At 35.8% G+C, this 26,533-nt stretch overlaps 3 protein-coding genes across 6 annotated transcripts in view; 2 read left to right on the plus strand and 1 right to left on the minus strand.

Moving 5' to 3' along the window:
* The window catches only part of LOC113521918 (guanine nucleotide-binding protein G(o) subunit alpha), a 58,401-nt gene extending 49,621 nt beyond the window's left edge, over positions 1-8,780 (plus strand). For both annotated transcript variants that reach the window (XM_031910022.2, XM_026907585.3), the window contains exons 5-8: positions 2,210-2,338; positions 2,989-3,118; positions 4,504-4,657; positions 4,908-8,780. In XM_031910022.2, coding sequence (XP_031765882.2) covers positions 2,210-2,338; positions 2,989-3,118; positions 4,504-4,657; positions 4,908-5,095 — 601 coding nt within the window. In that variant the 3' untranslated portion in view covers positions 5,096-8,780. The remainder of the gene's footprint in view (positions 1-2,209; positions 2,339-2,988; positions 3,119-4,503; positions 4,658-4,907) is intronic.
* A 3,491-nt stretch (positions 8,781-12,271) lies between these two features.
* On the plus strand, positions 12,272-13,825 carry LOC113521745 (cyclin-Q). Its single transcript, XM_026907397.3, has 2 exons — positions 12,272-13,034; positions 13,637-13,825. The coding sequence occupies exons 1-2, from the start codon at positions 12,369-12,371 to the stop codon at positions 13,724-13,726; spliced, it is 756 nt and encodes a 251-aa protein (XP_026763198.1). The 5' UTR covers positions 12,272-12,368; the 3' UTR covers positions 13,727-13,825.
* Positions 13,826-15,504: 1,679 nt separating this feature from the next.
* LOC113521815 (cAMP-dependent protein kinase type II regulatory subunit) overlaps positions 15,505-26,533 on the minus strand; it is a 29,890-nt gene continuing 18,861 nt past the window's right edge. Inside the window, exons 5-9 of one of the 3 annotated variants that reach the window (XM_052899798.1) lie at positions 25,315-25,486; positions 24,216-24,257; positions 20,588-20,677; positions 19,538-19,709; positions 15,505-16,335 (exon numbers count right to left, since the gene is read on the minus strand). In XM_052899798.1, coding sequence (XP_052755758.1) covers positions 19,579-19,709; positions 20,588-20,677; positions 24,216-24,257; positions 25,315-25,486 — 435 coding nt within the window. In that variant the 3' untranslated portion in view covers positions 15,505-16,335; positions 19,538-19,578. Of the gene's footprint in view, positions 19,710-20,587; positions 20,678-24,215; positions 24,258-25,314; positions 25,487-26,533 lie in introns of all 3 variants that reach the window. The other 2 variants (XM_052899797.1, XM_052899799.1) reach the window with 2 other exon arrangements.

The following is a 26,533-nucleotide window of genomic DNA, read 5'->3' on the forward strand; positions in this document are numbered from 1 at the left end:
CTTTATTTCATAGAGACTAATGTGTATTATGTGAATATGGCCTGATAAGTTTACCGTCGTTACATTTCGTGAAATTACGCAATCTAGTATCTTAGGAAATAGTCGTTGAAACGAATACAGACCGAAACTTCACGGTAATAATAGACCTGCTAATCATTCAATGTCGTTTATATTTATTATAAGTTGACTCACTGGGGATACCAGATCAAATACTTCCTGATTATTAAACAATATACCAGACTTTAGTGAATTTTCTGTTATAAACGTTATATATTATGTAGTAGAGAGTATAAGGTAGTGAGATTAAAAAAAAAACAAATTACAATTTTAAAATAATATTACTAATATTATAAATGTGAAAGTTTGTAAAGATGTTTGTATATTTGTTAGTCATGTTTAAATGATTGAATGGATTTGTATGAAAGTTGATACACGAGTACGTTATATTGTAACTTAATATAGAGGAAACTGTATACTGATTCACGCGGGCAAAGCCATGGAATAAAGTTAGTATTAAATAATTTAAGAATGATTTAATAATTGACTAATTAACTGATTGATTTAATAAATTTAATAAGTACATATGCTCAGGACCGTAATATCGGATGAAGTCGTATGCATTTGTTGTCACATTTTCGAACATGTGGGCAAAATCAAATGTGCAAAGGGACCGGCTGCTGAAGTGACTCGGAATACTTTTTTATAACAATAATGAATTAATACACATTATTTTAAATTACATAAATTACTTTAATTAAAAATCCTGATAATATTATTTCTTTGATAGATAGCTAACATTCCGAACATATTAGGAAATTCCTAGTGTTTGAAAAACGTACTCGTGATGACACGCAATTGTGGTAACTTTATGAGTTTGCTAAAAGGTGTGGTGTGAAGGGTTCCTATGGCATTCTAATATTCAAGAATCGCGTGTTGTCTACCGTGAGCCGTCAGTTTCTGAACTCGTTAATATGTATGCGGTGCCGTCGCCCTCCACTCCTGTTTGCTGGCAACTAGTAGCTAACCGGACACTAACTACAGTACCTACCTAGCGTCTACTAAAGACGTAAATTATTTAAATAAAACCTAACCGTACTTTTACCTATTATGGCTTTTTGAATTTCGAAAAATTTGTAGATTTCTTTTGACTTTTGAGACAATTTGAAAGTGTTTGCTACATTGATATGATGATATTTCTTTAATTATAAATAAGAGCATATCGTGACACTACAGTTGACCTAACCTAACTGTTTGACCTACATTCTTTTAGGAATCCAGAAGTCTTAATCTAGGTCTTGTTGAAATTATTAAATTTACAACATTTTTTGAGACATAAAATGCTTGCTACACTGATATGATGAATTTTTTTAATTATAAATACAAGTACATCTTGACACTACAGTTGACGTTATCTGCAGTGAGGCTCAGAAAAAAAAATATAGTCTCTGCGACACAAAGAAACAAAGTACAGCTCTGCAGAATATTAAATTGCGACCACGTCGTCGACGCCACGTAGGCATTTGGTATTATTATAATACGAATGTCATTGTGTTCGTTGCGTATATTATTTTGTATGCCTTTGAGTGTAAAGTTGTATGTACTCAGTCCCAAAACGTATTTTTAACAGTTGACGTTTATGGAAGAAGGATACTTAGATTATTTTTATTGTTATTCCGGCGATATAATGTTGGTCCCAAATTCTCAAATACTTTATATAAATTAAGCTTAATTTGTATGTATACCTAGGTTCGAATCAATTAGAAGAGGGTTTTGTGCAACTAACAAACTTTAAAGGTTAATGTTACAAAAGCTGCATTTTGTCATTTATAACTCTTTTCTTGAACATTATCAAACAAATTTCTAAATGATATAATGCTGGCTGATATAAAGAAACAATATAACAAACCTTGATAAGGTATTAATTTTTAATATAACAAAGTTTGCTAGCAATAATTTCTCATCGATCTTCTATATATTTATTGGCTTTATTAAAAATAAAATGGTTTGAATTATCGTCGGTTTTAGCCATTTTGTATGTCGTCCTATATTGAAATCATAAAAAACGTAATTAATTCTTAACTAATCGTTATTCGTTTGTTTGTTATCTTAAACGTATCAAATCATGAAACAAATACCTATTAGTTACTATTTCAAACCAAATCATTTCGAGTACATATTTTATTGACAGTTAATTTTAATTTGCTTTCAGTTTCCTGGACGACCTGGACCGGTTAGGTGCTAGGGATTACCAACCCACCGAACAAGATATTTTAAGAACAAGAGTCAAAACCACTGGCATTGTTGAAGTGCACTTCTCCTTCAAAAACCTTAATTTCAAGTAAGTTGACCTTTATTTTTTATTGTTTAATATACATCTTTTGTAGAGCAATAATAATTAAATATTTTAAAATATTATAATATTGTAATCCTATTAATATTATAAATGTGAAATCTTACATATATTTAAACGTTTATTACAATATACATAGATCATTATTATCATATTACCAAATAACACGTAATGTAATAATAAATATAACTTTTATTTGTAGGTACTAGATAGTAGATAAATATATAAAGTAGTAAAATAGATAGTATTTATTTTATTGCATCCAATTTGAGGAATTTCAGTAAATTTCAATATTTAATTATTTTGATTTACCTTAATATAATTTTATTGGAGTAGTACAACAATTTTCTAAAAACAATGATATGTGTGATTTGTGTGGTATCTCCAAAACCATCGGGCATGCTAGAGGCCACATAATTCTGTATTTTGCAGCAAGGTCTTCTTTCGACTGAGTTTTTTGTAGAACTATTAGATATTCTGTGATTTCACTTCATACTGGCCTTTGACTTATTCACAGTATTTTGTTCTCTTTAACTCTATGGAAACTTGTAATAATGAACTCTGCAAAGTATTTCAAAATTTGTAACGATAATCATGGCGTATAAACCGTAACTAATAGCAATGTTTGATTATTCTAGATTGTTCGACGTGGGTGGTCAGAGATCTGAGAGAAAGAAATGGATCCACTGCTTCGAAGATGTGACAGCGATTATCTTCTGCGTCGCCATGTCCGAGTATGACCAAGTGTTGCACGAAGACGAAACAACGGTATGTGTGTTCTTATAATTTCTAATGTGTAATTTAACCCCTAGTAACCACATTTCGGTTCTGTAACATAGCAAATACACGCTAAAGATTGGGGTAAAAAAGTACCCCACTATACACTGGGGTACGTTTTTACCCCAATCTTTTGACCTTTAGAATATTCATAGATTTTGACATTTCGCGTTGTATATCATATATATTGTATATAGTTGTATAACAGTATCTAACTGCTTAGTTTCATTTAACATCAATTTTAAGCATATCAGTTTCAGTAAATGCATATAGGAAAATTAAAGATTACATTAATTAATAAATTATTAACTTAAAATTGTTGGCAAACAGGTTTAGGTTAATGACATTAAGATAAATATGTTTTTAGTGACTGTAATATTAAAATATATTTTTTAGAACAGAAGCATTATATATATAGTATTTAATATCAAGTTTAAAGTTCTTATAGAAGGCAATTCACTTACATGAGAAAATACAAGTTTTACAAAACTAAGAATAGATATATTACCAATGTTGCTAGTGGTCAAAAGTATGCTTACATTTCAAAAGATTGAATGGATATTTTATAAGAAGTAACTATTTAGAATTACTTTTTAGTTTCTAAGTTCATATTTATATTACACATATTTTTTGTCATTTCCTCTACCTCAGAATACATAGTTTTTTATCCTGCTTTAAAAAATATAAATATGAATCATAAAACACTTCTCGTTATTGATATTTTATTGAATTAAACGGAAATATTTCTGTAGATGTTTTTCCTTAATGAATCTGTACTACACGCCATTGCAATGATAAATATATGACGTTGATTCGCACGCTAATTTTAATACAATTTTAGCAATTTTAACCCAACTAAAGAACGAAAGTGGATAATATTTTTCAAGCGCCAGTATTTATGTATGCCTGCATTTTTAGTTTTGGCGTAATATTTAGTTAAAATTGCTTGGAAGATTTTATTTAAGTGTCCTTTGACTTGTCTTTTAATTGGAGCTAGTTATGCAGATAATATAATTTTCTGTGTAATTTGCTGCAATTATGGGAGTACCATAGCATTTTATTACCTATAGTTAATGTAGGTGATATAATGACAGTAATAAATACACGAGTAGCCATACACGGGTATAAGCTGTCGGACGTTTGCGAAATTGAACAGGCGGGTTTTTTGTCACTTCTAATTGTTTGTATTTATTTTTTGACCGAGGATATTTGCCAAATACTTTGTAGCCTCTTTTTGTACAGCTTCTTCATTTTTTCTACTAATAACCTTAGCGATGACTTCACCTTTATTATAATTAACCTTTACCTTTAATTAAATCTAGTAATTTTCACAATTACAAAAAAGATATTAACAGTAACATATTGTGCATTTCCAGAACCGCATGCAGGAGAGTCTAAAGTTGTTCGACTCGATCTGCAATAACAAGTGGTTCACGGACACCAGTATCATCTTGTTCTTGAATAAGAAGGACTTGTTTGAGGAGAAGATACGCAAATCGCCGCTCACTATCTGTTTTCCCGAGTACACAGGTAATTTATATTATTCCCATAAATATAGTAAATTATATTATAATCATTATAAAAATGTTTGCACGTTTGTTACTCAATCATGCATAAATGATATGAAAAATAGCATATACATCTCAGAATTTACTGTACTACGGTGCTGCTTCACGGCGGGAATAGACAACACATGATGGCTGTATCAAAGTAATATAAAATAGAATGAGGTATTTTATGAAGATTTTGTAAACTTAAAACTATGTTCGCTCCTTTCCAGGCGCGCAAGAGTACGGTGAGGCGGCTGCGTATATCCAAGCTCAGTTCGAGGCCAAGAACAAATCAACGACCAAGGAGATCTACTGCCACATGACGTGCGCCACGGACACGACCAACATCCAGTTCGTGTTTGACGCCGTCACCGACGTCATCATCGCCAACAACCTACGAGGATGCGGTCTCTACTAGAGCGAACCGGCCGGTGCGACCACGACCCACCACACGGCCACACGGCGCACACGCACATTCCACGCTCCCAGTTGGAAGTCGGCATTGTTTCGAAGCATGACCCCGGACGCGCGGCAGGTTCTGTGGTCGCACTGCAAATCGTTGTTCTCGTAGTGTGGTAGGCGCCGCCCGCCGCCCGCCGCCCGCTCGGCGCCCGCTCTACGCCCGCCGAGGTGGGGAGCGGGCTGCTCGCAGCTACGCGTATTATTATATATTTTTATGGGAAGTAAGCTTATTGGATATACCGCCGACGTGCAGACAAGCGTCACGCTCGGGCGCGACTAGATTCGCCTCGCTCTGTTCCATTCCCCCTGTATTATAAACCGCCATTTCTCTTCATTCGGCGGTGTGTTTACCGACACCGCCCACCGCTCCCGGTTAGACGATTCGTTCTCGACGAATGCGAATTAGTGATCTAGTGTTCAATTCTAAATTTTGGTGCTAGGCATTGGAATAGTGTTTCGTTCGTGCAAGGGGTAGTTCGCGGTCTAGTCGCGGCGCCGCGGCGGGCGCTGCCTGTCCCGTGTGGCGCGGGCGGCGGCTCGGCGGCCGCCGGCGGCGCCCCCTGCCGGTACAGCCGCCGGCGGCCGCGCGAGTCGGCCCTCGGGAGCTCCGGCAACAAATGTGCTTATATACTCACTCTCTTACGGACCAAAACAGAAAGGAACCAATATTTAGTACTGAAAAACACGGTAGTGAGATGCATGAATACGTTCACAGGCCTACTTTAACTGATACATCATTCCATTATTAAGTATTATATCGCTTACGATGAGAAATTTATTTTTTATAAACTTTTGAATGCACATAACTGCTGTCGGGTTAAGATGTTAGCATTTATTTTACATACCTTGAATCGTTGTGTAAGCTAAGCGCAGTGTCATCCTCCGAGTGTGTTTACTTTAAGCGTCATATTATGCACAATTTATTTACTCGTGTAAGCATCAATAATTACGTAATGCCATATAAAATCTTAAATATTTTTTGTGTTCATATTTTTTCTATATCACTTTACAGTTAACCTTAAGGTGTAGCCATTTAAGATCTATTCTTGTATTCAATTATAAAATCATATTAGGTATTTATTTCGTCTAGCATACTCGTGTATTGAAGGTGGTATAGTGTAAACTTGTCATGTTTAATTTTGTATTTAAGTGATTAACCAATGTTTATGGTCATGTTAATGTTTGTCATTATGTTGTGGAGCTGGAGTGGAGTCTGTAATGGTGAGAAAGGGGTTGTAAGTAACGAACGGTCGCCGGCCGTTCGTGCAACGCACCACGGTTAGGATGCGGCCGCGGCGGCACTGTCGCGCATCAAGTGTAAGATATGTGAGTATATAAACTTTGTATACACTCGCGAATTGGCGTAATCAAACTCTATACATATATATACTATATAACATAATTTATTATTAATAATAAAATAAAAATCTTACTTTTAAGCATTAGGGCAGTAACTGTATCAATAAACATTAATTAATAATGCAATTAGACAGTAACCTTTACTATTGTCATAATTAGGTGATTTATTTTCATTTTATGTTTATGAGTATGTAAAAAGTGATTAAATGCGGAATGTAACGCCTACACTGTGACCGAGCGGGCCATTCGCCAGAGCGTTTATTAGACACACGATCGTCGACGTTAACAATTAAGGTTGCTGAAGACCAAAGATTTCATTACTAATCACTATCTAATTTTAAGAAAGTGGAAATTAGGTGTCGGTGAACTCTGAAGGTTTTGTGAAGCGAAACGCGGAGGAGCCACGGCTTCCGTCTGACTAATGTGGCAGCGGCTGCGACTGGCAGCAGCTGCGACTGGCAGCTAGCTGCGGTCGGCGGCCGCTTCGCGCGCGTGTGAGTGGCCCGCCGCCGAGCGGCCACCGCTCATTTGTTGCTAGTAGGTTTTTTACTGTTATGTAACAATATGTGTACGTAAACTAATAAAAAATAATTAGCGCAGTTCTACATTCAACCCGAAACCTAAATTTAAGTAAGCTTCACACTACATTGAAAGTTTTAAAGTGTGAATGTTGAATGTCTTCGCTGTTGGAATAGGGGTCTCATCGCATCGGTACGATGTGTTCCATGGTGTATGACCGGTGCCGGTGTGTGTATGTTAGGGGAGGGCCCAGGGGCGCGGCCGGCCACCGGTGTGCCGTCGTCGCTTCATTGTCGCATCATTGTCGCACGTGGACGCGCGACATTTGCATTGGACTGCAGGAATGTATTAAGCCTCCAACACCGGCCGCCCTGCTCCCTCCCGCCCGCTAAGTTCATATATCGACCGAGCAGATATCGTAGAGATTGATTAAGGTCGTCAGTTTCGCATTTTAATGTGTTCCTCCGCCGCTAAACATTTAACTTGTATGCTTTAATATTTCGAGTGAATGTGATGTAAATTTTGTACACTGCCGCATTGTTTATTCGCTCGAATCACATTTAGTTTTTAAGATTTGAGACAGTGACCGAAACGCACACGCCACTAAACGAAATGTTTGTTTGGGACACAAAATGTTCGCACAAATGATAGACTCGCGTAAGGACGTACGCGCGCTTCGCTCGCAGGCGACGTGCCCGGCCCCGGCACCCGGTGACCACTCGTCTCTACGCTCAAACTGACTTGTCGGCCAAACGTTACATCGCGTGGTATGTGCGTAGGCTTCTTATTTGAAGACTGAATTGATGCGGCTCAAAATGTTCTCGCGCTTTATTAGATCCACGACGGGGGAAGTTTATTACAGATTTTTTTAAGAGAATTAGTAGTATCGGGTCATGTTAGATGTCTTATTGTATATGATGTGGCATGAGATAAATTGATGACCACCCGGAACGACATCTTAATAAATTAGCAAATCGAGCGACGTTCAGTTATTCTTTAATATTAAACGCTGAATCTTTATCACAATGTTGTCGATCTATAAACAATATCACCATGCTTCATTCATATTTGCCAAAGTTAATACTAACCTCACTATTTATACTGTATGTTCTTTGATAACTAAATTATGTCTGAGATCGCGGTGAGGGCGGAGACGCGCCGCACGCATCGCCGTCGACGCGGCCCCGGCGTCATTATAGTCGTACGGTTAACGGTACTGATCAGAGTACAATGTTGAAAAATATCTTATTTAGAATTGATGACATGTAAACATTTATTTCTAGCGCGTGCGAGAGACCGCTCGGCGTGCGTGTGTTGTCTGCGTACTTGTTCTCGTACAGTCGTAATGAGCGATCGCTGTACTCGTGCGCGTTGTAACTATTGAGCTGCATGTACTTGTACGCTCCACATAACGTAGCCGACGAAAACATGCCGAGCGGTCTCATCTATTGAACAAAAGTTTAAGAAAGTAAAATTTTTAGTCACTAGTGGGTAATTTTTGAATGTGATTCAATCTTATCTTTATTTTTCTATATCGAGTGACGTCTTAACTTTTATTTCTTTACGTTCCATCTTATGTTTTTGTAAAAGCATTTACTGGAAGCGATGTATTTAACCAACGATCTAATTAAATCAATATTTTCTCTTTATGTATCTCGTCTGCACTGGTATTTTTTATTGAAATTACTATAAATGTACTTTTAAGTGTATAATTTTAAATAATTACTGAAAATGATTATATTCTAATTTTTATGTTCAAATAATGCGATGGTTTTATTTCTATCCCTAGTATTATCCCATTTATGTTAAATATAAAACATTGAAGGCAGGTACATATTCTGCGACCTATCCTAGTCCTACATCGATAAGCATAACAAGTTTTACTTATACCTAATGATACGATTATTATCTATGTATCCATAGCTAACGATTCTACTCCCACCTTGGATTATGAAGTATTTGAGAACGTCTATGTTTCCCACACTATTTATTCTATAATTTTTATTTATTATATTTTATTGTTCTCTGCTCTCGCAACAATTTACAAAAAACAGTTTTACAAAAACGTCTACTTTCTAATACAAAACAAAACATATATTAAAAAACTATTTTTAGATAATATTTCAGCTTCCTTCATCGACATAATGTACATACGTAAGAAGGTAGTTTAAAAATTTATAAATATATTCACTATTAATTACTTCTCTCTGCTGGACTGCCCTAAGTATCTTATTCCTGTTTTTTTTTTTTTTTTTTTTTTTTTAATGGGTGTTAATGGTATGATAACCCCGTCTGCGCCATCGGTATGCAATGGCGGGTCACCAGTGATACATAATTAATGAGGATGAAAGCAGTTAGCCCATCCTGACAAATTCAACTAGAATTAGCCACATTTAATAAAATGGAACTTACGCATTCAATAAAACAATCGATTATAATTATCATCATAATCTCAGCCATTATATATATAAGGAACGGTCCTAAGCCACCTGCATCTTTTTTTTTAATTGATGATAATGAAAAGGTTACCACCTGCGTTAACAGTATACGCTGACGGGGCATCAGTGACGGATAATAGGTGATGGAAAGACTGGTCAGTTAGCACATTGTGATAAATACACCAGGAATTCAGCACGATGGTCTCCAGGGGGGACCATGTGGAGGTCAACCTGATAGCGTATGTTGCTAGCAATGAGACTGGTAATCCACATTACTAACAATTTCCCCAGCCCATTTGAGGTGGTGACTCCATCTAGTGACGAGTCTACCTTCACTGCGGCTTACACTATCTGTACGGGGTCACCACTCATGAAACTTTCTTCTCCATCGGTTGTTGGTTCTTCGAGCTAGCTATGTAGCAAATGCCACTTCAGCTTGCTAATCCTTCAGGCTATGTCGGTGACTTTGGTTCTTTTGTTGGTTTGTAAAAAGACTCCGAGCATAACCCTCTCTATAGGGGGGAAAGGGATTGTTAGTAATGGAGACTAAGAATCCCATTGCTAGCAATGTACCCAACCAGGTCGGCCTCCACGCGGTTCCCCTTGGAAACTATCATGGTTAATTCCTGATGAATTCATCATGATGGGCAACTGGCCTATTTTCATTCTCTTTGAACACCCTTCACTGGTACCCTGCCAGTAAATACCGTTAGCGCAGCCGGGGCTGCCATTCCATTTTCACCCATAAAAAAAATCCCTCTTTATAGTGAGCTATAGCTCACTGACTAATTTGAAGCTGTTGCATACGGACAACCATGTAGGTCCATGTTTCGGTTATTTTTATGGATGATAATGGAATGGCACCCCGGCCTGCGCTATCGGTATATGCTCGCGGGCCTAATTATCCAATTAATTATTAGGAATTAACCAAGATGGTTTCCAGGGCGAACCACGTGGAGGCCGACCTTATCAGGTTGGTATATATATATTACATTGTTAACAGTGGGGTTGTTAAACCCCATTACTAACAATCCCACCCCCTCCATGTTTCGGTTTTGGTCACCATTGGCAACACGCACTGGCTAGAAACTCTGGTCTTTAAAATTTGCGGTACTTTGGGTGAGAAGATGTGGCGTAGTTTTCCTAATGCTGCCCAACCGAGTTTGTATTTAACGGTTTACCTTTTCGTAGAAGTTATTCATTTTTAATGGATGATAATGGAAAGCGGGGTTTCGCTTGAGCTAACAGTATACGCTGGCTGAACACCAGTGAGAACTGATAGATGAGAATGAAAGGGCAGGTCAGTTAGTCCATCGTGATGAATACACCTGGTTTTTAGGGGGAACCAGATGGAGGTCAACCTAACAGGGTATATTGCTAGCAATGGAACTGGTAGTTTACTATCAATCCCTTCCCCTCTTCTATTGAAGTTGGACTTCCCTAGTTTTATTTTTTAAATGGGTGATAATGAAATGGTAACTCCGCCTGCGCTAACGGTATACGCTGGCGGGACACTAGTGAGAGATGATAAATGAGGATGTAAGCAGGTCAGTTAGCATATCGTGAAAAATCCTACGAAAAGTAACCATGATGGTTTCTAGGGGGAACTACGTAGAGGTTGATCTGATTAGTAACATTGCAAGCAATGAAGCTGTTAGACTCTATCGCTAACAATCCCTTTCCCCCTGACTTATCTAGTTGGACAAGTTGTCTCTGGCATACATACTCGTCGACAACTACAAACGTAGTGCTCACAATCATAACTAGTATAGGCGTGACTTAGATATGATTTTAGTCTTCCATGTTCATATCTAGTTCGATGATAAATTAAGTATGTAATACATACATTATATGATTGACTCCAAAAATTTTTCAATACAGATATCTATCTGAGTAAGGCATCATTTCTCTATACCTATTTTTTAAATTAAAATTTCAATTTTATATTAGCATAATTTTTGTTCTAAGTACCAATATAAACTAAATTTAACTAATAGTTTTAAACTTAAATTATTATAAATTTAGTTTATGATGGTTAAATAGTAGTATCGCGTTAGTGAAATAGTAATATATAAAACTAGAAAATAATTCTATCAAAAATGTTAGGTTCAGAGAAATAGCGCCACAGAATCTATATGACCTTCCATTTTTTTTTAAGTAATATATGTTAGCTGTCACTTGCACTAAACCGCGTAACAACAGGCAGAACAAAAAATATACAGCAACCCATTTATATATAAAGGCGGGAAAGGGATTGTTAGCGATGGGGTCTAACAGTCCCCTTGCTAAAAAAAATTGTTAGTAATAGGGTCAAATAACCCCATTACTAGCAATATACTGTCAAGTCGACCTCCACGTGGTTTCCTCTGGAAACCATCGTGGTTAATTCTAGTTGAATTCGTCAGGACGGGCTAGTTAACTCGCTTTCATCTTCATCTATCATCTCCCACTGGTGCCCTCCCGGTGTATACCGATAGCGCAGGCGGGGTTACCATATCATTAGCATTCATTAAAAAAAAACAGCCCCCTTGCTAGCAATGTTACTAATCAGGTCGATCTCCACGTGGTTCCCCCTGGAAACCATAGTGTTTACTTCTTGTGGAATTCTTCACGATAGGCTAACTGACATGCTTTCATCCTCATTTATCATCCCTCACTGGTGTCCCGCCAGCGTATACCGTTAGCGCAAACGGAGTTACCATTTCATTATCATCCATTAAAAAAAAAACATTTCTGTAAAAAGGTATTTAATCGTTGTCTTTAAACATGGTAATTTAAATCATTCCGTCCGAAATCTGAAAATGAGTTGGTAACACTGTAGTAATAAAAAAAAAAAGATATCTTCTCTCTGGTTAACCTCTTGACTCTTGTGATTGTGTTTATTTCAATTGTGTTTGTAATTGAAAAATCAATATGAAAGACGTGATAGATGTGATAGCTTTACAAAATAACAGACGCGAAAAGCGTCTGCCGGATTATAGAAGTGCTCCTGGCCATAGCTTAGCTACAAATTTTGTATTCGAATGTGGAATTAAACTTGGTTTACAACCGGCTACCGTTGCCACAGCAGCGATATTCTACCACAAGTTTTTCAAAGAAGCCGATAAAAACGATTATGACTGTTATGTGATTTGCACAGCTTGTCTTTGTGCTGCTGGCAAATCTCGAGACGAACCTGTGAAATTACGGGATGCGGTGAATGTTGCACACAATTCTATAAATCGAGGCGCTGGCCCATTAGAGTTAGGTGAAGAGTACTGGTTATGGCGAGGGGCTGTCGCACAAGCGGAGTTACTTGTGCTACGATTACTAGGCTTCAATTTAGATGCGCCTTCTCCTCATCGCTATTTATTACATTACTTACGTTCACTTCAAGAATGGTTCCCCGCTGCTCAATGGCGGTCGGCGCCCGTAGCACGTACTGCAATGGCATTTTTACAAGATTTCCATCATTCTCCATCAATTTTGGATTATAGAGCACCACATATTGCAGTGGCATGTTTGACTTTGGCCTTGCACGTACTAGGAGTGTCTGTACCACTGGCGTCGACATTAGATGATGATGCTGCTTGGTACTCGGTAAGTGATAATTGATTTGTTTAGTTCTAATTGTTTTGTTTATGGAGATAGAATGGTGCTCTCTCTTGAACTACTGTTACACAATTGGCAGGTGTCAAGGGGTATTAAAAAATTGAATCTTTTTTAATAAGTGAAAATGGGACAGTAATCCTGCCTATGCTCTTGGTGTATGTTGGTAGGGCACCAGAGGGAGGTAAGGAGGAATGCTGGTCAGTTAGCCCATTATGATACATTTGTTAAGAATTAACCATAATGGTCTTTAGGGGGACCAAACAGAGGTTAACCTGATTGGGTTTATCACTAGCAGTGGGGAGTAGTCTTTCTATTATTAACGATACCTTCCCCACTTTTGTCTTAATTAATATTGACTGTACAATTTAGCATATGCAACTTAGAATGGCAAACAAGCTGACGGCCCACCTGATGTAAAGTAGTAACCATTGCTTATAGATGTGAGCAATACCATGGATGAAACAGCATACAGTTGTGCAATGCAAGAATATGTTGCAGTTAGCAAGTACTTTAGCACCATGCAAGTGATATCTGAACAGAACACAAATGTAAAGTTTTGAATAAAATGAGGATTATTTTCTGTATTCCAGGTATTTACAAAAGATTTGCAAAAAGAAAAGAATTGGGAAATAATGGAGAAAATCATGCAAGTGTACAGCAGGGAACCAGAGCCAATTTGAATGAATTATAGGTTTGAAAGATGGACTGATCATTTGTTGACTGATATGTGCATTCTGTATGTCTTACAGAATTTTATATAATAAACTAGTTCATAAAAATGTCTTGTTTTAATTATGTTGAGTAGGTATCCTGATTATCTTTTTGTTAATTGGACAGTTAAGTAATCAAAGTTCTGATTGACTACAGTCATTTTGTTATCAACATTGTATATTTAAATTTTCAGAGCTGAAATACTTTTATGATAAGAATTAAGTCCTTTTTTATACTATTATGAAATCAAACATTTGTAGACCTATAGGTGGAAAATAATGACCATTTCTTAATATGTATAGGACACCATGACAGAAATCCTTATTAATATTATTATTTAAAACAGTTTTGTTACCTTTACTTGACTAGTAGTAATGAAATTTTCCAATTTACCAGAGGGAGACATTGTACAAAAGTCGATTACTTAGGTACCTCTGTTCCATTCGTGTTTCTACCGTGAAGCAGTTGTGTTTGCATGGCTGTGTTTCGGTTTGAAGGGTGAGATATGGCGTGAATTTACTGGGTACGGAGGAATAACACCTGAGTCCTCAAAAATGGCAACGCATGGGGGGTATCATGGGCGAAACAGTATATTCTGTTATGTCCATGGTACTACTCATGTCTATAGGCGATGGTTACCACTTACCATCAGGTGGGCTGTCAGTTTGTTTGCCATTCTAAGATGTATAAAAAAAAATTCCATAACATGTACTATATACAGTTAAAGTGAAGAAGAACAAGATACTTCTTATCCCAGTAAATCAATATTTTCATATAATGAAGCAATAGCCAGTTATTTATATTGTATATACAAAATATAGCTCTGCCTTGTAGGTAAAAATTTTACCTGTGAGTGAAATCAGTAACAATATTCTGTTGCCTCATTTAAAGAAAAACTTAAGATATTTTTGTTAGAAAACTAAATTTTTGATACATGATGAGCGATACTCTTTATAGACTTCATCCATTATCTTTATTATTCAAATTTATCTATGATTTATCTATTTAAATAATAATTATCATAATTAATATTGACTGAGTGGCGACCATTTTGGTCCCATATATTAGTTTTTTTTATATTTTTGCATTTTCTTTTTATTCTGTTGTAACTGTTATAGTTGGTTTATATTAAATTTTGGTATATATAATGTAACTATTATATATGCCAAGTTTTTTTTTCTTAATGATCAGGAATACCGTGGTCCAGGTATAGAATAGGCTATCCCTCTCTTTCCCGTAGGTGTCATAAGAGGCGACTAAAGGAGGGCGAAGGATAGGCAGCAGCGTCCCTCTTAAAACATCTCTAAAACCTAACTGCAGTTGCCAATCTGCCTGCCAAGCGTGGCAACTACTGGCAAAACCCCCCCCCAAGGTGGAGGCTTATGTTCAGCAGTGGACAGTTAAAAGCTGATATGATGATGATTAGGAATAGCAATGCATGAATATCACAATATTCTATCATGTCCATGGTGCTGTCCATATCTTAAGACAATGGTTGATATTTTCCATCAGGATAGTGGTTAGCTTGCATGTTATATAAAAATTCATTCGTTTGAAAAAAAAGGCTTCTCTGGACAAATAATAAAAATAACGGTAAACGTTTTCACTGTTGTATGCATAAGATAGAACGAGAACATACAGAAAAAAAATTACTATTTGTATTGGGGGATAGGTGCTTTATAAAATGGATAACATATCCTTAGCAACGTTAGCCCGGGTTTTGAAGGTGACGATAAAATAAACAACATTATAGATCTACAAACAAATATAATTCAGTTTTCTAACATTTTACGATACATAATTTTTATAAATGTACAGGGTAAGCTCATGACGTGAAAAGCGGCACTAGTTTTCAACTGGCTACCGGATGTACATACTTTATGTGGTGCAATATTATTAGACATGGGGGACGGCGGCGCGCGGCGGCTACCGCACTGATATGCTTACTCACATGGTAGGTACTGTATGATAACTTACACCTAAGGTGAACGTGAAGATATGGAGCTTTTTCCATTCCAATGTGCTGTCAGGTTACAATCTACATTAGACACCAATGACTAGTATAATTTATAAAAAATTACGCTAAGTTTAAGCGTATTGAATTCCAATTTTACATCAGTATGCCAGAGAATGCATAATAGCGCTCCAAATGGGAGCATATAGTGGCGAGTTTTCTGTGCGTCCCATGGAAGACAACAGAATGAAAACCTCTCCACGATTCACGCATATATTTGTGCTTCTAACATCATAGGTATTGCGATTCGATTGCATTTGAGATTGAATAAATTCATTCCAAACTGAATATACACGCGTAATCAATTTAGCCGTTGCTACTTTTCTGATGCACCGTTGGAAATGCACGATTTTCTTAACGTCAGTTTATAGAGATATATCTTATACTACTATTTATTAAAATCTATAAATAAATTCCACACAGACAAAATTTAACACATGATATTGATGTAAACGACATAGATAAATGACAGTAATTAGTTATTGCACGAACTATTTAACTACTGGGTTCGGGACACTGGGGACACACAGAGAAATGACGTGGCGGACACGTGACGCACCTCACCTGTACAAGGTAACAAACAAACAACGTTATACATGGAAATATCAATATTTTATATGTATATATGTATGATATAAGGGGAAATCTCTCAAACAATATTTCACACACATAAAAGCAATCAAATATTTCTCCACATGTAAATTCAAGTTGACAGTTCGTGATTTGGTGCATAATAATTATGTTGATGTTTATTATACGATTATAAATTTATTAAGAGTATTAAATTATTTACAGACATAAATAATGTTCATCGCAAGATAATTTTTCACATGTATTTAAAGCATTTGGTAAATACCAAAAAACTGTCAACTTTTTAAATACAACAACAGATTGGAAATGTTGTAGTCTCGTCTAACAGAAGACAGATCCAAATGTTGAATGTTTGAAATTCTGTTCAACTGCATAAACATCTGGCTGATGCACTAAACATATACTTCACAACACATTTCACAATTTCACAAATATTAAAGGCAGTTCAAGTAAGTTAAAAAACACGAGATTAACATTAAAGTTGTTAGTGAGAAAGATTTGACTAATTGTTTTCTGATTGATGTTTTTGTATGAAATAGGCACTTGAAGTGAGAATCATCATCGCAATAAGATGGGTACAAAAGTGGAAAGAATTTCTACCTCGACAATAAATAAAATAAAATACATATTCAGTGTCAACCAATAACGAAGGAATGTACGAGCTAAGTTAACCAAAAGGAACTCTAACCTGAAGTGTTTACACATCGGAAGCAGCGAGGCAAGGCTGAAATACAAATTCCCATAAATATTTTAAAACTGTTCGACAATATCTATGTGGTACTCTGAAGAACAGCGTATATAACAATATTAAATAAATTAACATTCAATTATTCAGTTAGGTAAATTAAAATAAAACAATAAAATCTATGGCCGCTGAAACAAATTTGTACATGGCGTCATAAACGATACACCTCACCCCTCAGGACATGACTATTTTCCATTAAAATTTCCTAATCTACTAATATATTTAAAATACAATAAGAAATGACAAAAACTAACTACTAAATAGTAAATATAGACTTAAATATTTAGTACTAATATAATCTTTACGCGTTCACCTACTTTGGCTGGATTAACAAATAAATATTGTAGATTTGTCTAATTCAAATAATACTGGAAAGTTCTACCTGAGGGTCAAACATGTGCTGGAGGCGCGCTCGGCTGCTCGTCTCACTCTATATAACGCAATCGGTGGTCAAATCACACCACGCGTACACACGGACACACACACACTAAATACCAATTACCATGCTACATGGTGCTTGCTGTACGCAATTGTACAAAACTATGACTCCATTAAATAAAATCATAAACATTAGATCAATTTGTTTACTCGGCTACATAAGGGTACACAAGTACAGAATAGACACGCTATTTGTTCATCGGGATTATCGTGTTCCCTAACAAAACAACGGTTAACATACGTCAGATCTAAAATTGTAAGAGCAAACAAAACAATAGGAACTCTCTATAAATAAAAAAAAAGCTCTTGTAAAACAATTATATAAGGTAACATAAATTATTCCCATCATTTCATTACAAAGTCGAATCACTCATATTTTCATGTCTGCCGAATGAAGAATAACATAACGGGACGTAAACCAAAGTTTCTGAACTACACGTCGAATATGAATGTTTCTCGACTCTGCAATTACAATTGTATACGCCCGAATGATATTTTAAATTCGCAGATTTGTAACAATTACATACAATAATGTAACTATTATTTAATTTGGCATTCAATATCTGTTCCGCACATTACATCTCCATATACATACATTAATCGATAGATTTAATTAAACAATTTAAAATAAATAAAATTTAAATACAATGTGAGTAGATTTAATCTAATCACGGAAATAAAATAGTACTCCATTCTCTACCTACGGGTTATATAAAATGTTGTATCTTTCAGAAAAGCTGGTGTAAGTGAAAATGTCTTAAGTTATTAGTAATGGCGATAGAAGTTGAGAATATCCCAAGATCGAACAGCGCGAGTGCCTGATAGCATTGCATCTTCAACTCTCACTACTTAAACATCTTTTATGGTAAAATTTAAGTCTAATGCCTTTATCCACGAGTCGCGATTACGTATCATATTCTTCGGATGTTGGCTATCCCTTTTATAAAGACGGCTATCGCAGGTGGGAATTTTGTTTCAATCACAAATTTTATTTATTGCTTGTTTGTTTTGTGATGAAACAATAATCTACCTAAATTATTAGTTTAAAAATATATCACGCGATATGAAATAGCACGCTATGGTAGTTGCGGTCAGACGTAGATAGAAGTAAATGTTTTTTTACTTTTCTAGGGTATCAGCAAACCCCTTGTGTAACAGACCTTCCAAATCTTGGTTGCTGTTTATGTCTTTTTTTTACATAAATATTATGTTAGGACAATGCATAGACGTTTAGTCAGAGACATGTTGGTTTTTTTTTTGAGGAGGTTACGTAAAGCATAATAATAATGATGATAATAAGGCTGGCAGTAATTTTGCAATATTCATTTAAAGCTATGTGTATGGTCTATTTTTTTCTGCGATAGCCGTTCCACAGCGTACTGGCTCATCCCTGGACTGCTGTATCTTATATTTACATAGCTACTAAGGCATTTCTCTATCTAAAATAAGCGTATTTCCGTTTCAATGCAATATTATTGGGTACTCGCCCGTTCGCGCGGCTTTTCGCCTTCCAATCAACGCGTAATCAATAATACACTAAAACACTAAATTATTATGTGAAAAATAATTATCAAAATGGCACTGTTTCACAAAGGATATTCTTCGAGAACTAATCACCTTACTCAATTTGTACTCCATAAAATATTAGTATCTGTTAAATTAGTAAGTAAATTATTAGCGATTTAGTAAGCGATCGCTTGAGCATAAAACATACTTTGGCGGAAGTTCTGAGATTATGCCTTTCTGTTAAATTAATCTATGATTTATATAGTTTTTTTTTTTTTCTATTTACGTTTAGTCATCAAAAAAAAAAAAGAGAATATACTTTTAAAAAGTATTTTCATTGTACTATCTACTACAATTTAATATTATATATATATAAAAAAATCAGATCTGTGTTTTTTTTTTCGATGTAAAACAAATATAAAGCCAGCATAATCTCAGTTCCCAATATCCAAAAACATGAAAACGTAAAACCAAAGAGTAGATTACGGTATATGGAAGGGAAACGTAATGTAGTGTGCGCGCGGCGTTCATCGCACGTCGGTGAGGTTGCTCTTGTCGCCGAACAACTTCACCAGCTGCTCCTCGTAGTCGTCGATGTTGCGCTTCATTATCTCCATGCACGGGCCGAGTAGACGCTCGAATGTCTCCACGTCCAGGACTGTGGATTTAAATTAATCATTTATATTGTTGCTGTGTAGTCCCGCTATAGATTAGACCATCCTCTTTCCTGTGGGTGTCGTAAGAGGTGACAAAGTAACTTAATGGTCGAAGGATGGGCAGCAGCGTCTCTCTTAAAACATCACCACTAACCCGATTGCCAAGCGCGGCCACGACTGGTCGGTTAACGGTTGATATGATTCTTTTTTTATACAACTTAGAATGGCAAACAAGCTGACGGCCCACCTGATGGAAAGTGGTAACCGTCGCCTATAGACATGAGCAGTACCATGGACATAACAGAGTATACTGTTTCACTCATGATACCCCCCATGCGTTGCCATTCCTGAGGACTCAGATAGGACTCAGATGTTATTCCTCTGTACCCAGTAAATTCACGCCATACCCCCCCACCCCCCAAACCGAAACACAGCCATGCAAACAACTGCTTCACGGTTGAAACACGAATAGGACAAAGGTACCCAAGCAGTCGACTTTTGTACAAAGTCTCCTTCTGGTATGATGGAAATTTTGACTGCAGACCTCTCCTATGACTTTAGTGATTTATAACTTATTCAATATTCAGGTGAAAATTTACAGGATTAATAAATTCTTACTAATATTATAGGTGTTAAAAAGAGTATGTTTGTTTGTTACCTTTTGGCGCTTTAATAGCTCGACCAAACGTTGTAAAATTGTATACTAAATTTCACGTATTATATTGAATGGATAAGAACAAAAGCCACTTTTATCCCAGTCATTCAACATATCCCCATAACGCGGACAAAGCACAAAAATATTGGCAACAACAGGAGTCACTGTCTTCCTGTAACTTGGCTAAGTTCATGACTATCAAACTGCAACTTGTCAAGTACTTACATGCCACCTTGGTGGGTCCGACGGCGTAAGCGGACGCGGCGCGCGGCTTGTGAGTGACCAGCGCAAGCTCGCCGAAGTAGCCGCCCTTGCCTACGACAAAAATACGACGGGAAAATTTATAAATACACTAGACAAAGTAGATTATGATAGTCGACAATGATAAACCATCTATTTTAACGCCATGTCTCTTGCAGCTTAGGCAGAGAGAACGAAGTGGGAAAGACCTCTTATGGTTATCTGGCTTCATGAAGTGTAGGTCTTTTCTAATATGTATTTCTACATGCATCCACATTCGCTTTGTCTATCTGTTTTGTCAGTCTTTTGTCTGCAATTCATTTTCAACCGACTTCAAAAAAAGGAGGTTCTCCGATTTGGAAAATTCTTTTTTATCTGAAAGAATATATTTACAGATTCGTTTCATAGAAAATTATCCAAATCGGTTCAATAGTTTAGTTAATAAATCAAAATAATTAGTAATTCAAAAGTCAGTTTCTTTTTTTCTAAAACATTATTTTAAATAATATGTCCGAACCATTGAAGCATGCTATATCTCATAACGGTAAACTGTTGTCTACAGAACAATAGCTTTCACTGATTACAACTTTGATGATCAAAGCAGTAAGGTGTTATGGTCTTATTTATTGCACTAGACTATAAATCCAAACAAAATTGTGCACGCATCGCTGTTTCCTGGAAGAAATATTAAAAACAATATCTGCGCCAGTATCAATTAAGTACTCAGACAAGAATACGATGGAACGATGTATTTGTGGTACAGATTTTTATACGTATTCGGCTTTTTTTAAGGTTCGAGTAATAATTTTACATTTATTATTTATTTACATTAAAGCTATATGGTTAAATATTCAAAATTAAGCATTTAAGCTGACGGCCCACCTGATGGAAAGTGGTAACCGTCGCCTATAGACATGAGTAGTACCATGCACATAACAGAGAGTACTGTTTTGCCTGTGATACTCCACATTCGTTGCCATTCCTGAAGACTCAGATGTTATTCCTCTGTACCCTGTAAATTCACTGCTAAATCCCACCCTTCAAACCGAAATACAGTCATGCAAATTCAATTGACTTACAGTAGAAACATAAATGGGACAGAGGTGCCCCATTAGCGTTTCTACCTACCCACCCACTCTTCAAACCAAAACACAGGCAATTTTGTATACAATAACGTAAATATAACCTATGTGACCTTTGTAAGATTGTCTAGAGGAGGAGATGACGACAGTACCATAGCAGTAATTTCTTTGTTATTCCTTATCTCATGTGTCAAAATGAAGCTAAAATATAGTCACTTGGCAACAAAAATAGAAATGGGTGAGATAGAAAAAACTATACAGTTATAAGCAGATAAAAACTCAATAAAATGAATTTTGCTTGTATATATATATATAAAAGAACTATTGATTGGTATTAATCAAAAATGTTCTTTAAGGAAAACGTTACTAGCATACTTTGTTTTGGAACTATACATTTTATTTATTTAGTTTTTCCTTATAAGTTATATAACAGACTTTAATATTTGATGTAAATTAATAATACTCCCATAAACGTACTACACTAACACATGCTGAATATAATATTTAGTTATAAAGATGAATGTCTATATTACATTAAAAACTAGAATATACTACTGTTCTCCTGTACCCAATTCTTAGATCTATAAATTAAAAAAATAAATTAAATAGGTATAACGGATGAAATGGTTTCCCAAGCTCATAAGTTTTTATATCAGGACATTCAATAAAAAATACAGGTTAGTATGTACTAATATTAGTAAGAGAAATAATTACTTAATAAAGAATCCCCTAGGCAAGGGGCAAACGAATCTATTGATAGAGACGTTTCTGCTAATGCACGCATGAGAGAGAATAGTGACGGTTGGCGCGAAAATATTAAAAATATTGGCACCGGGTATTGACGCTTGAGGTGAAGGGGGAGGGGGGAGGAATTGTTAGTGACGGCTAGAGCTAACAGCCCCATCACTAGCAATATACTCTATCAGGTTGACCTCCACGCGGTTTCACTGGAAACCATTGTGGTTAATTCTTGTTAAATTCATCCCAGTGGGCCAACTGACCTGCATTCATTCTCACTTATCACCGCCAGTACATACCGATAGCGCAGGTGGTGTTACCATTCCATCTAAATCTATTAAAAAAATATTGTCGCGTTCTATCTCATGCATGCATAAGCGATAAGGTATTTATTGACAGATTCGTTTAAAAAATTGCCTACGAGAGGCTGTCTTCCTTTAGTATAGTTTTGTCATGTCCATTATTTGTCTCGATATCATATTTATTTTATTCAAAGACCATTAGAGCAGTGTTACTTAAATTTGTAACCACTGTTTCAAAAAATATTAAATATTAAAACGATGATGTGACGTGGCTTCTATCAAATCAAATTACGAATTAAAGAAATGTTCATGCAATCAAATATAATAATTTGCCACTTATATAAAAATTACTTGTGGACAAATAATGTTTAATTATACATCTCAGATAAACATACAATAACTGATAGTAGCAACACTGTATACGTAGAGTCTATCATGGCTTCGCTCTTGAACACTGAATAATAAACAAACTGCAGATAATAATAAAATTTTGCCGAGGTTTGCAATAGAGTAGTGTTCATTTTGGAGAAAATGCCTTGACGTATCCATATCTTCTTGGACTCCTCGCTAAGTGGGATTGACCTTCAAAACTGTCATTTTCTTTATCTATTACGGTTAAGTTCACTACTATGGTTAATTATCGATTCACTTCACCTCGGCGATGTCCGACCCTATTCCGGGGATTTGCTTTGATCCAGACGAGACGAAGATGCTCATACATATATATCTTATTCCGGCGCCGGGTCGAGCAATTATGGTTGTCTTCCTCCTTCCTCCCTGTCGCCTTTCGGCGTTACTGTTTCACAGAATGTAAAGACAGGTTACTATCAAGTACATCGCCGACAACCATCATAACTGGTAAGTACAGGGGGGTCCACTATGAAACCTTAATTCCGAAATTTCTGATCCGAATTTCAAGCATATAATGAAATAAGTTCAAATGGATATTAGTTAATCTTATTTCTTTCGACCCTTAAATTTTGGAAAAAATGGCATAGTAGATAACGAGATCAACCCCCAAAACCTATGATGGCCATATTAGGTATACTTCAAAGCTAGAAGTCTCTTTGGATAAACTACAAATGACAAATATTTTTATTTCCTGGGTGTCGTAAGAAGCCACTAGGCAAAGAAAGTACGACTTCTATAGATTTCCATACACTGATGTGCAAGAGAAGAAAAACTAGATACGAAGTTCAAGATGCCCGGTCAGTGTGGGTTAGTAAACTAATATAATATATTTTTCCCAGACCCAACAGGGATATTAATGAGTTGTTATGGTGATGATGGTAATGTTAAAAGGTACAATCTAATAAAAATTTAAAACTACCCCATTTCAAATGAGCTCTATTGCAATTTTGGATACGGAGATGATTTCCCAAATGCAACTAATTCCCTTACGGCCACGGAACTAGAGATGCTTTTAAACGAAATACTCTTGAAGCTGACCCATTAGCAGATTCCTTGGATGCAGCAATTCTCATGTCTTACCTACTTTGATTTCACTATACGGCTCTTCTATACCATTCAGTGCTGCAAAGAAAAAATATCTTCTGAATCTTGCAAAAAAAAAGTGATTCCAGTGGAAATCCATGCTTATTATGAGTCGCTGGTACTGTAATACCAAAGATGTCTTACCTGATGCTAAAATTTTCAGGTTCGCGTGAGGTGTCGAGTTGGATGCTGAAGACTGAACTTTTATTTAATCTAATGAATCGTTTATTTCGAAGTTGCAACTGATACAAATAAAAATATGATAAATGTGTACGTATTTTACATTTGTCCTTATTCGTAGACTAACGTAGATGTAAAACGCGCTAGTCACGAGGCCGATTTAGTATGATGTAATGTATGATATGTAATGTTATGTAATTTTTTTTAATAATTTGAACAATATGTAATATTAAAGAAAAGTTATTGAGATTCAGTATATTATGTCTTGGTTAAATTTTTTATATTTGGGTTTGTTTTCACTAGATAAGTAATACTTAAATTTTTAATTAATTCCAAAACTTGAGAACGAACTAGGAAAAAAATATAGTAATCTTTCAAAGGTGTCATAATTAACGGATATTGTTAGTATAACAAACGGAGGAAGTATAAAATAATGTCCAATAAAATAAAATTCAGGGAACAAAAGTTCCAATATAATTACATGCTAAATCGACCACATGACCCACGCTGCGTATAAGAGGATTAACTTTTGTACCTATATTATTTCTTAGACATATTCGTTCCGTTTAAATATAGTTTTAACATTCTGGAATTGTTGATACCTTTTTGATTATTTTGCTATTCTAGAATTACGCAATTTTCTTACCCTTGCAGTGGCGGGCCATCGTCTGTTACTTAATTTTAGCTGACATGTTACTTAATTTTATTGTCAATTAGTAGTAGTAACGACTACTAAATAAATATTCTACATCACACAGATATAAATCAGTTTTACAGTTGGAACTAGTTATGTAGAGAACAGCCAGATTACCTGTTATGCCCATAAGGCATAAGGCATGTCTGACTATAGTTGATAGAGATGCTTTCATAAATGCTATTTACTGGTGTAGTGGCAAAACATAGTGGTGGTACATACCAAGGCGCTTGATCTCGTGCTCATTGCCGTCGTCGCGCGTGATCCGGATGCTGACGGAGCCGTCTTCCACGAAGTACATGCCGTCGGCGGTGTCGCCCTGACGGATGATCAGCTCGCCGTCGTTGAGGGAGCGCGGCAGGAGCGCGTCCGCGAGGTTCGCGCGCTCGTACGACTGTTAACAAATTGATTAGTGCAATATTAACTTTCATCATCATCATCATCATCATCCTCATATCCGTTATCTGTCCACTGTTGAATGCTTAAAAACTAAATGAAATGTAAACAAACTGACAGCCTAAATTTCTTATTCATTATCTGCTATTTATAAGTGAATTTCCGAGGGAAATATATGCATATCCAGTAGTTTACTATTATGAAAATCTCCAGAACCGATATGTATGCATGAGGGGAGTTAAAATGGTGAAGCAAGTGATGCGTGTAAGAATAGAGGTTTTCGGCACTGGCTTTCCTCTGCTTACCTCACAAGGGAGGTAGTATTTATATTGACAGATTATTAGTTGAAAGTATTTTTAGAAACGTCTGTATACAGGTTCCTAATTATAGTTCTGGCGGTAACTTTCTACATAATTATAAACCAAATAATCCTATATGGCATGGATAAATGTTATTATATATATATATATATATATATATATATATATATATATATATATATATATATATATATATATATATATTCAACGACTAGTAGCAGTAGATAGTAAACAAAGCGCGTTCTTATCGAGAATTATTTACTAATATATAGAACAACTCAATTATGCGAAATATAATTATGTTCATAACTGTATCATGAAAAGATATGCATTCTAGAAAAAATGTTGGTAAATGCACCTTATAAATATAAGTCCCACATTTTATAAGGTGTAAGTATAAACAACAACTAGTCACAGTTCAATTAAAAAAATATTTTCGTTTTAACACGTTGGCTGTTTAAAATACGGTTCACTTTATTGCAAGCCATTGAACGCTTCTAAAATCAGAGACAACACGTTTGTAGATTTAAAATCACAGCAGGGACTTAGTAATTTTAGAACCATATCTACTTAGGCAACAGACACAAGCAAGCTGTTTGAGGGGATAATTAATATGGAAATAGGTATTCAAGCAGATAAATTTGTGAAGTAAACAACTTCTTTTTTCTCAGTTATTATTTAACAAGAACTAGAAGAATTATGTGAAACTAAGATAAATGGAAAAT

This window comes from Galleria mellonella, unplaced genomic scaffold, assembly GCF_026898425.1.
Source record: "Galleria mellonella isolate WM207_F2 unplaced genomic scaffold, CSIRO_AGI_GalMel_v1 utg63, whole genome shotgun sequence".
NCBI classification, from domain to species: domain Eukaryota; kingdom Metazoa; phylum Arthropoda; class Insecta; order Lepidoptera; family Pyralidae; genus Galleria; species Galleria mellonella.

Coding starts and splice junctions, on each gene's coding strand:
- LOC113521745 (XM_026907397.3), top strand. CDS start 12,369: ATGAAAGACGTGATAGATGTGATAGCTTTACAAAATAACAGACGCGAA. Junction 13,035..13,636: donor ATGATGCTGCTTGGTACTCG/GTAAGTGATAAT, acceptor TCTGTATTCCAG/GTATTTACAAAAGATTTGCA.